The sequence below is a fragment of the Neovison vison genome, chromosome 2, assembly GCF_020171115.1.
Source record: "Neovison vison isolate M4711 chromosome 2, ASM_NN_V1, whole genome shotgun sequence".
Lineage (NCBI taxonomy): Eukaryota > Metazoa > Chordata > Mammalia > Carnivora > Mustelidae > Neogale > Neogale vison.
This window is the reverse complement of record NC_058092.1, coordinates 73,981,291-73,992,500: the sequence shown is the minus strand read 5'-3', so window position 1 is coordinate 73,992,500 and position 11,210 is coordinate 73,981,291. Positions and strand designations below refer to the sequence as shown.

Genomic DNA, 11,210 nt, shown 5'->3' with positions numbered 1-11,210 from the left:
AGAGCAACATTTTCTACTAATATTCTATAAAGAAAATGGTTTAGGACAGAAATTTAACTAGAATGCAATTCTTCGTAAAAGTGAGCGGTTCTCTAGTATCAGCGGTTCTCTGGTATCAACGGTGTGCGTGTGGGGTTTTTTTTTTGTTTTTTTTTTTTTTTTTTTTAATTACTGGATGTTGAAACAGAACACCTCCTAAAAGCATTCATGTGCATCAGTCTATCAAACCATTTACTCAAATTAAATGTGTAATCCTTCAAATGCCTCCTTTCAAATTAATGAGTTTAAGTAGCTTGAGTTCACCTGAAAAGATCCTATAGGCACCTGACCTCCTGAATTCTTTCCATTAATTGCACTGAAACTTGTTGGAAAAGACTGCTTACAGGGGCATATGAATGTTCCTATACATTGCTTTAAAATGCATGATTAGTATAATTCTATAGCCTCTTTTCCTAAATCTTTTTTGGGGATCCCAGGTAGGGACACAAACAACAACAAAACCCCCAAATCTGAACTCTCCTCCATTGAAAAACCTGCAAATTCTACATCACAAACCACACACTAACATTGAGCATTACAAGCCTCCAAGTAACAGTATACAAAGAAAAACACTACCACTAAGGGTTTTTTGTTCTGTTGCGGGGTGGAGAGAGAAAGAGGGAATTTACTATGAGAAGAATTACAAGTTTTTAAACTGATGGGTAATCAGCATTTTTCACAAGGAGCACGAAGAATGAGTCACAGTTTTCCACTCAAAAAACTTTAAAAGTGCTTATGTAAATATAATTAGCCATCACCAAAGGCAAATCATTTCTCACTAACTACACTTCATTTGTAAGGCCATCTTTTGTCTCTTGAGTTTCTATGTAGGTCCCTACCCTTCTTTAAGGTAGCAGCCTAATTCCCACTTTTTAGCTGAGGGTCCAGTTGGGGAAGACCCCTTAAAATTTTGGTCAGTAGAGCGCCCAACATTGGCACACCTAACGGCCCAGTCTCATCAGATGGATAGAGTTTTTACTCAGCATGGCTTCTGCGGTGAATTTACTATTAAAAATTGAGAGATCAACACATGTTTCTCGAACCCCTTAAATCGGACCAGCCAGGTTTTCGAGGGGAAGGTTACAACGTATCCTCAGAGGTTCCCTGTTCCTTTCCTTAAAATCTTTGGTAACCTTTGGCCTTGCCATTGCTCCGCTCACCCATCTCAAGGAAAGCAGCCAAGTCTTACCTAATGTAGTCATTTCTGCAAAGGATCATGCCGCTCTTGGTGTAACAGGACGTGCCGATGTCGCCCAGCTGCGCCTGGCAGCAGGAGCACTTGAGGCACCGGCTGTGCCAGTAGCTGTCCATGGCATAGAGCAGAAAGCGGTCCGCAATCTTGCCCCCGCAGCCTGCGCACCGCTTCCAGGAGAGGGAGCCGGCCGTCACAGGGGGCGGCTGTGAGCTGCTGCCCGGATTCACCATGGTCTGCTGAGGGCGGGAAGGGGACAGGGAGAGAAAGACAAAACAGGGGCGATGCAAAAGTTAGTAGCAATCGCCGCGCGCGAGAGCGAAGCCTTGCTCCCCCCACCCTACCCCCCAGAGCTGCTGGAAGGAAGCAGCAGGGCAACGGCGCGCAGGAGCGTGAGGGGGAGAGGGAAGGAGGGAGGAGAGCCGGCAGCAGCCGCCTGTTTACTTTTCTCAAGCTTTGTTCTGGGGCCACGAGCTCCTCTCAACTTTCCAGCGCTCGCCGCCGCTGACAATTTCAGCTTGGGTACTGTCAAAACTCCGAGAGCGAGGCTCGGCGGCGCGCTCCACCCCTCGCGGCGCCTCCTCCCAGCCCCCGCCTCCGCCCACTGCCCCCTCCTCCCTCCTTCGCCGCCCGCCTCCAGCAAATGAGGGTCAAACCCACCCACCGCCGCGCCCGGCCCCTCCCCGGCCCCCGCCGAGCCCCGAGAGCTAGCCGAGGGGAGCGGGGAAGCGGCCCCCGCCGGAGCCACGTTCCCTCCCGAGCTCTGCCCTGGGAAGTGCAGCTGCAGTTCACAAGTTGGAAATAGTTCGGTTTTCTGAAAGGGAGGGAGGGAGGAACCGGCGGAGGGGCGAGGGAGAGCGTGGTGGTGGGAGGGGAGGCGAGGGGACGCGAGGGAGGGGGTGCGGTGTGTAAAGTTGCGAAACTGGTTTTTCGTATTTTAAACAGCACCTTTCACATGCCATTGTGGTGACCGCCATCTCCCATTATTGTTCTAAATCTCATTTCATTTTGAAGATCAATGAGTGTTTTCTCTGGGTTTTCAGGACACAGGCAAGAATAATAGATCATTGAACTTTAGGATGCCTGTTAACTTCCTATACAAACACTCTCCACTTTGGTCTCACTAATCTGCCCTTGATCAGCAATTTAAATGCTAAAGCTTTGTTCCTCCGAAGGGGGAGGGGGGTTACAGATAATATGCGAGAAGGCACTATTAAAGGATGCACAAGTTATATTCGAACCAGTCCTGCTGTCACCAAAAACTGCTTTTAAGAATTCCCCACTCTTTCTAATGAATGTCACAAGAAGCAACTGGGGTATAATATAGTAATCAATTTATAAAGCTTAGCCTAAACCGATTAATTTGTTGCCTCCAATCCTGAGTCCAATAAAGTCCTAGTGTTCCTCCAGTCACTTATTCTATAAAAAGATCAAGTTATTTACTGCCAATTAAGCAGCCTGTTTTGTCTTTGTCCTCTGTAAGCCGAGAGTGTAGGCTCCCCCCGAGGCTCCCGGCTATCTGCTCAAGACATTCAGCTGATACCTCAGAAGGGAGAGGGCGAACTTTGCCTGTCCCCGGCCCAACTTGGCTGCAGCAAAAAAAAAAAACCAGGGGAAGGGAACGAAACAAGGACTCGGGTTCCTTAAATAGGCCGGTTTTAAACACATTTCCTCCGAAAGAGTCCCGGAACGTGTGTCCAGTGACCGCACAATAAACCAGAATAAGAACTGCACCAATTAAGCTGTAACAAAACCCTGAGACTTTGGAAACAGGACCACTCTAAAACCCATTAGCATTGCATTTATCCGAATGCATCATACCTTTATGTAAATTGATTTATCTGATGCATTTACTCGAGGAATTGCTTTTTGTTACAATTTCAGCCCTAACCCAAATGAATCTGCATTTCCTGCCCGAGGTCTTTAAACTGTTTCCCCCAACGTTTTAATCGCTCCGAATTCCTTTTTAAAAGGGGAGAGGGAGGGAGGAGATTCCAAGCTCTTCCCCGCCCCCATCTTTGGGGAGAGGTAAATATATATGTATATTTTTTTGAAAAGGAAACATTACACTGAGAAAAGCATCCAGTAACCCCATTAGCTAAAGCTCTTAAGGACAAGCAATACCTTAATGCTGATTAAATCTAAAAGAGATGAATCAAGAGGACTGACCAGAAACTGACTCCCCTGATAACTAAGGACGGGCCCTCATCAAGTTTCATTTAGAGTTGGAAAAAAAAGAAAGCTTTTAAGTTAAATAGGCTTATACTCTAGTAATTACATAGCCAAGCAATTTAGGTCCTGGGATAGTCAGTGAAATAGAAAGCAGAACTGGCAGCTAGAGGCAAAATCTGCCCCTCTTTAACAACGTCTCTGGTGTTTTTTAATGGAGACCAGGGGAGGGACAAACGTAGCGCTGGCAATTTGTAGTACAAAAATGGATGCTTAATTCATGTCTTGATTTTAATTAGGTGATTCACCGGATTTCTCCTGGATTGGAACAAAAGACTTATAAGCCAAGAGGAATTTTTGAAAAGAACCAGCAATACTGAATCCTGCTCACTTAGATCCTTTCTGCCACTGTTTCAAAAATAGTGTTTACTGGGGGGTGGGGGGGGTCGTGACTATTTCCCCCACACTACTTCTCATACTTTAACCCTCATTTAAGCACCTCCTGCCTCTCCCTTAGGAACTGAAAATATCCCCACCCCCAGCCAAGGCCCCCACCAGCCCCGTCTCCAAGCAGAACCCTTTTGTAAGCAGGAACCGCTACAAAGCTGGCTGCCCGGGGCTGGCTGCCCTCCGTGCAGGCTCGCAGGCCGGCCTCGGTAGTTTCAGACTCGCACATTATCTAAGCCGACGTATTGTTTACTTGCAATTTGGGACGGTCAAGGGAAGGAAGCCAAAGAAAACAGCCCTGGCCCAAATCGGCCCCCTCCTCCCTCTCCCCCCTCCTTGCCCGCGGCTCCCCGGCCGTCCCCTTACCTGCTTTTCCCCTATATTGCAATATTGCGAGAGGCGGCGACGGCGAAAAGCGAGCGAAGCCGCTCGGCTTCCAAGGAAGGGGCGCCTTGGCTGGCGGAGCTGGAGGGAGAGGGGGATGTTCTCGCAGAAGCAGGAAAGGGGAGGAGGGGGCTAAGGGCTGCTTTTTTTTTCTTTCTTTTCTTTTTTTTTTTTTTTTTTTTTTTTTTTTTTAACGCGTTGCTCTGAGGCTGGGTTGGGGGGCCCCGCGTAAGTGGCAGGCGGCCGAGAGCCGGAGTGTCAGTCTCAGTCCTCGGCGTTCTCCTCCGCCTCCGGCTCCGCGCGAGCAGCTGCAGGAGCCCTCGGCCCGCGCGGCGCGGCTTGAAGCGCGGCGCAGCGGCAGCAACTGCTGCAATCGCTGCTGCAAGTTTGGCAATGTGGCTTCACTTTGTATATTCCCCCGCCCGGCGGCCCCCGCCCCCGCCCGCGCGCCTCCCGCTCCTCCTCCTCCACCGCCTTCCTCCCACCCGCGCGCTCGCCCGCCCGCTCGCTCGGGGCTGGCGGCGGCGGTCGCTCGGCCGAGCTTCCTGCCCCTCCGTCCGGGGAGCAGCCGCAGAAACAACAGCCCCGGAGCGGCGGCGGCCGGTGCGGAGGCCGGGAGGCGGGAGCAGCCGGGAGCCGGGGAGCTGCGGCCGGCCGGGGCCCGGCGCGCTGGAGCCTGCGCCGCTGCCCGGAGCTGCCGCCGGGGCTGCTGCTGCGGCTGCCGCTGCCCGGCTCGGAGGAGGAGGCGGCGGCGGCGGCGCTGGCCTCTAGCCGGCTCGCTCGCTCCCTCCGCGGCGCTTACACATGTGTTACTGACAGAGCAAAATCCCAACTACTCCCCGGCTCTGCCGCCGACGTCAGCGACCCTCAGCCACTGGGCGGCCGGATTGTTCAGGCGGAATAATAAAACCTGCCAATCCGGGGAAGGACAAAGGGATGACTGAAACGAGACTCTGGGGGCGGGGGAGACAGGGAGGCGGCGGAGCGGGCCGGGGAAGGGGAAGGGAAGGGCCGGAATCAGGTGGGGGGCAGGAACCTGGGCGTCGGGGACCCCGGCGCGGCCCGGGCGCGCTAGCCGAGGCGCGGGGTGCCGCCGCTGCCCCCCACCCAGCTCGCAGGAGACCCTGGGGACCCGCCCCCGCCCACCCCTAGGGGCTTGCCCTCCCCTAGAGCCGATGCGAGCCCCCGAGGAAACTTAACTTCGCGTCTTTCTCAGAAATGGGTCTCTTCCTGTTTGGGAAGAAAAGTCTTCCCGAAATCTTAGGGTGGATTTCACACGCACGCAGAAGAGCTTCTGGTTTTGTTTTTTAATGCACGGTGTTCGAGATTAATGAGCCTTAGTGGAAGTTCAGTTAACAAGGGAAAGACAGAACAGTAGTTCTTAAATACTGTCCACTGAGCCCTCCTCTCCCCATGAGCCCGAGTACAAACCAAGAGCCTCGTAGGCATTTCGTGGATATTTGTCAACTGTTGGTGATAGAAGGATCACAGCCTTTACTTTGGAAGTTAAGGGAAACTTCAGGGAGGAAGTGTTGCCCTCTCTCTATCCACCCCACTGTGGAAGATGAGGCCTGATTTCCCATAGCCCGGAAAGCAAGAGAAGTAATTGCAATGTTCTCAATCTCACAGCCTCTGGGGAGTAAGAAAGGTCACGTCTAGTATAAATTTAACTGTTGAGGAATGCTTTTAGGGTGCTAGCCTGAGTCTCTTTCCAGGGCCCAAGCTCAGCCTAGATGCTTGACTACCTCGTCATTCAACTTTATCTACTCTGCCAAATAGGTTTAATAAATCTCTGATCTGAGGCTAATATTAGGTCTGATTATTATTAGTAAGTTCCAGAGAGATTTTTCTGGTGGAAATTATCATGAAAGTGCAAAGCCCTTCTGCTAAGTATCATTAAGTAAAACCAGCCTTGTGGGACAAGTTTTCATATTGTATTACATACAGTACTGCTGGATTGAGGAAAGGGACCTGCAGAAGAATCCGGCTAGACAACGCAGTTGTTAAACATCTACAGTTTTAGTGTCTGTTTGGGGGATTTCTGTCTTTCAAATCATCAAAATTAAGGCCGCAAAAGAAACAGTAATGATTGTCCGTAACATCAAGCAGAGAACATTTTTAAATACCAATTAGAATAGTCATTTCTTTATATTTCTAGCACCTCAAAATTAAATGACTTACTTTTATTGATTGGTATTTAAAATTGCATTTTTATGATCAAGTCACTTTGTGCACGTATGAGAAACATTTTTTAAATGATTGAAAGTATAATAGTAATTAAAATGCCCTGTACAGAAAACAGCTGCAGATGGGCGTGATTAAAGAAGGCCATCTTAAAAAGATGTAATGTTCCTTGAAGGTTAGTAAAGAAAACTCAATTAAACCAAATGAGGAAAGGAACCCCATAAACAAATAATGCACACATTTTAATTCCCTGGTTCAGTTTCAATTTGTTAATAATTTATAATAATCAAAACGAGATGACACAAGATCTTAGTGGGCTACAGTTAAGTTATGATTTGTCATGTACAAGTCAATTTCCTGCTGTGGCCCTTGATTTTCTCATCTACAAACGAAGGAATTGAGCCAAAGGGTCTTTATTTGACATTTTTTCTAAAATGATTTTCTTAACTAGAACACATAATATACAGGTCTGTAATGAATTGTGGTACGTTAGGTATTTCCTGAAGTATGTACGCTAAAAGGAGATCTTTATTTTAAAATGAAATGTTAGAATTTTAGTCAGACATCGGATATCACTGAATGTTTGTCCAAAGCATCCATGTAGTTTTGTGGAAGGAAGGAAGGAGAAAAGCATGGATAAAACTTTGAATATAGAGCTCATGGCAAGAAGAGGCCAAGGGGGTGATTTTAGTGTTTTGGCTCTAATTGTCTGTGGAGTGAGGTCTTCACACATGTCCTGGTAGATTGGAGTGGGTGGGAGTATATTACCAGAGTGCTTTATTTGCTGATGTTGTGGTTATAGAAATACAAAAGCGATAATGGCTAACAGTCTCTTCTGAGGGGCAGGAAATAAATATATTCACTGTAATCAAAATTCAGGTGTACTTTAACCACAGCGCCACCTCTGGGTAGTCTTTATTTCTGCATTCCTTGCGTTTGTCAGTTCTCTCTCCTTGGAGTCCCCAAGACCTGTGGTCTGGAAGTGCCTGCTTAAACGAGGTAGCAGTGTCAATCCTTTATTTCCACTGACGCAAAAATCACAGAAACTATGAACACACACAAGTTCATTATGGATAAGGGAAATGTGTGTTCAGGCATTCCTTAAACAAATATAAACCAGTGCTCAAAGTCATAATCCTGGTATACAATAAAATTGCCTAAGAGCAAAGTAATGATGGTATATTATGCCCAGTAGTTCAAGAAAACTCTGCTGACATCATGCATTCCTCATTTAACCTACTCACCCACAGTGAAAACTAAGAATACAGTGTTTTGGAAAAGAAAGAGAAACTCAAATTAATACTTTAATCTTAATTAAATACAGGAGCCATACTGATCCTAGAGCAAGCCCTCAATCCCCAGACTCACCCCAAAATGATGTGTCCCTACCTTCCCGTCTTCTCATTTAAGTCCTGCAATCATAATCATCTTTCCACTCTCCAAGTGACAATCCTCTGAGAATCTCCCGTGGACAGCCGGAAGTTCCACACAGACCCACGTTCAGCCTTCCATGCCTAGAGAAGATTCAGATTATTTGATAACCTCCCTAACAAAGTGCCCCCCATCTCTGATGCTTCTCAAGAAAAGACTTTAACTTTTTAAACCTTTTAAAGGTTTTAACCTTTATTTTAACCTTTTAACCTTATTTTATTTTTATTATTTTTATTTTTAACTTTTTTTTTTAAGATTTTATTTATTTATTTGACAGACAGAGATCACAAGTAGGCAGAGAGGCAGGCAGAGAGAGGAGGACCCAGGACCCTGAGCAGAGACCCAGGACCCTGGGATCATGACCTGAGTTGAAGGCAGAGGCTTTAACCCACTGAGCCACCTAGGTGCCCCTTATTTTAACCTTTTAAAGTCAATGCAATACTGTGTTTGAAGGCAGCCTTTTTTAGGGAGAATTTTTTTTTTTTTAATCTGCCTATCTTTATTGCCCTTATCCCAGAGATCCCCAGAAATCAAAAGGTTTGGCCAAGGTGAATCTGAAAAGCTTGAATCTAGGACAATTCCAAAGTGTAAAAGGTGTGGAAAGAAGAAGAGACAACGGTAGTTACTTACAGATGTAACAGCAAAATCCAAGTGGGGAGGAATGGCAGTTAGGTCCCTGCCAGGGTTTTATGTGATGTTGACTTGGGGGCACCGCATGGTAAGTAGAGGCAGAGTGACCACCGTCGCCTTAAGCACAAAGGTTTATGGAGAATTCAACTTACCTGAAAGACTGCATCTGAAAGAACCATAACTTGGCTTTAAATACTGATAATAATACTTCAAATGTACTGACTGCTTTTTATTCATAGTTCTCAAAATTTCTTATAAATATCTCATTAGAAGTTTCATGTGATAAATGAATAGGTAGTTGCTGTCTTAGAACATGTCTTTCATTCTTTATTCCTTCCTTCCTTTCTTTCTTTCTTTAAAAAGCAATCCCAGTGTCTACATTTGGTAAATGTCCCACCAAATTATGTTAATCAGTACTTTGAAAGTTCTATCCTAACCTCTTTTCTGGTAGGGTAATGTCAAAGCATAGTGAAGAAGTTGATTTGATCACAATAAAATAATTAAAAGATCACGGGGAAAATGAAATGGCATTGATACTGCTGTGATTAGAAATATAATTTAAGATGTAGATTTTTGCTTTTAATTATTCTACTTGATTAGGACATTTGAAACTCCTGGAGATGATGGGAAAGGTGAAAGAAGATGATGGGAAAGAAGAAAATAACATCTGTGATACATAATTTTGCCTGATACAGCAAGGCCACATTTATTAGAGTGGCAAGAAATTACCCACTTTCTTCATATATGTTTATTAGGGTAGGAACAGGACCTTAAAAATCCCCCAAACCTGCCCCAGAACTACAATGAATCTTGACATATGAATAAGGGAAATGATGATTCCATAGTGATGATAGTGATGATATCACAGAAAAATTATTTGGCTCACTCACACTACCCACTCCTAGGACCAAATTCTGTCAACAATATTCAAACCCAAGTGATATTCTGCATATAGCATTGCTGATAAATTATCGGACTGTATATGTGAGTATATTCTATGTTCTTTAGGGTCTTGTGAGTGGTCTAGAGGGTTGACAGGCTCTGCTTATTAAAGTCGAATTAAATCTTACCATGGGTAAATTTAATTTTGTAATAGTTACCAAAGAAAGTATGTGGATGACTGGGCCATTTGTATATGTGTGGAGGTGGTTATTAGTAAGAATATGTATTAAAATTATAAACCCAGTAGAAAATAGCAATTTCATTCATCATTAATTACCGTTTCTCTCCAAGACGATGGAAATGAGCATTTATTGATAGAGAAACTAAGGCATTAAAACACAATTCATTCCCCCCTTACATTCCCACTAATTGTTCTTGGTAAAAGAAAGGCTAATAATTCAGAAGTTTCAAGTGCCCCAAACCACAGCTTCTTTGGTTAGTGTCACTTTTAATTATAGTATTGATATCATTAAGCTTTTTTCTCTATGTAGATTTGTTATAAAATATAATATTTTAAAGTATAAACTGGTCTCTGCTCACAAAATGTTGATGAAAACATGATAGTGTTTATTCATCTAATTGTAATGAATGACCCTGGTGGAATTAGGCGAGTTCAATCCATAGCTGTCCATAGACTTGAAAAACACATATTTCTACTCTACACAGTGCCATAAATTTTTTAGCATAAAAAGAACAACCAATATGGATTTTTTTTAAATAATAAAATTGGATAACTCAATTGACTAAAATGTGTTCCCTCCACGCAGAGGTACACATTATATCGTCATCATTTATATTTCTCAACATAAATCAAATTTCATAATAAAATTGTTTTTGATGAATCACCACTTCTTTTCTGGATTCAAAACATTCTGACAGAGAAAGCAAATTTGTCGATTTCTCTGTCTGATAAGAAATCACTGAAAATATATTGAAGACCTTTAGTCTAAGATGCTAATTTTTAGAGGAAAGTTTCCTTTAAAAGGGAACTCGAAGTCATTTTAAATTTTGGAAAAACAACTCAAGAATAAAATTGACTTTCTTTCCAGCATTTTTTCAGAACCATCTGTTGTACTCTCTGACAATAAGGGCAAGAGAAGTCATTACAGAACAATACTCTGGAAACAATTTGCTTCAAAGAAAGAATGAAAACTTAAACAACACTACCTTTCTACATGTTTGTTCTAATTAGAGGGTTAAAACATCCAAGCACTGTACCCAGATGCCTCTCTCTGTCCTGTTTTTATTGCTTTTCTCCACTGAGATAACATTTAGCACTGCATTGAAATTCCTACTTACTGCTGTGTCCAGTAGTAAATCCTGGCACATTATTAGAATATCTGCCTGTTATCAGCTCAGTCAGGGAATGAATTATTGACTATAACTCATTGCTGGGAAGACTACGTATGACACTCCAGTGAAGTTTTGATAATTTCTAGAAGTCGTGGTAATTTATGGAAGGGGGTTTTGATTGATCTCCCACCACCTATTTTGCACCTATCAGTAAATAGGACACATATTGATGGCCTACTTGAACTACATTAACAATACAGGGAATTCACAATTTAAGCGTTTCTCTTCTTTTCCAGTACAATTTCTATTAAGACAGTAACTCAGTTTCTATTAATTTTCTTATGCGTGGTTTACCCATGGGAGTGGGGAATCACAGATTTAGACTGGTGAATGCATAATATTACTATTCTAATTATTATTTGGATCTTTTCCTCATTTGTAGTTGTACCCAGCCTTTGCCTTTTGGAAAGAAAGGCACAGAGGAGGATGGAATAAAACG

General features: G+C 44.2%; 1 protein-coding gene across 4 annotated transcripts in view; it reads right to left on the bottom strand.

Annotated features, from left to right (window-relative positions):
• LMO4 (LIM domain only 4) overlaps positions 1 to 4,653 on the bottom strand; it is a 16,983-nt gene extending 12,330 nt beyond the window's left edge. The window contains exons 1-2 of one of the 4 annotated variants that reach the window (XM_044238635.1): positions 4,214 to 4,653; positions 1,229 to 1,470 (exon numbers count right to left, since the gene is read on the bottom strand). In XM_044238635.1, coding sequence (XP_044094570.1) covers positions 1,229 to 1,464 — 236 coding nt within the window. In that variant the 5' untranslated portion in view covers positions 1,465 to 1,470; positions 4,214 to 4,653. Of the gene's footprint in view, positions 1 to 1,228; positions 1,471 to 1,675; positions 1,786 to 4,213 lie in introns of those variants that run through there. The other 3 variants (XM_044238638.1, XM_044238637.1, XM_044238634.1) reach the window with 3 other exon arrangements.
• Between the last annotated feature and the right edge of the window lie 6,557 nt (positions 4,654 to 11,210).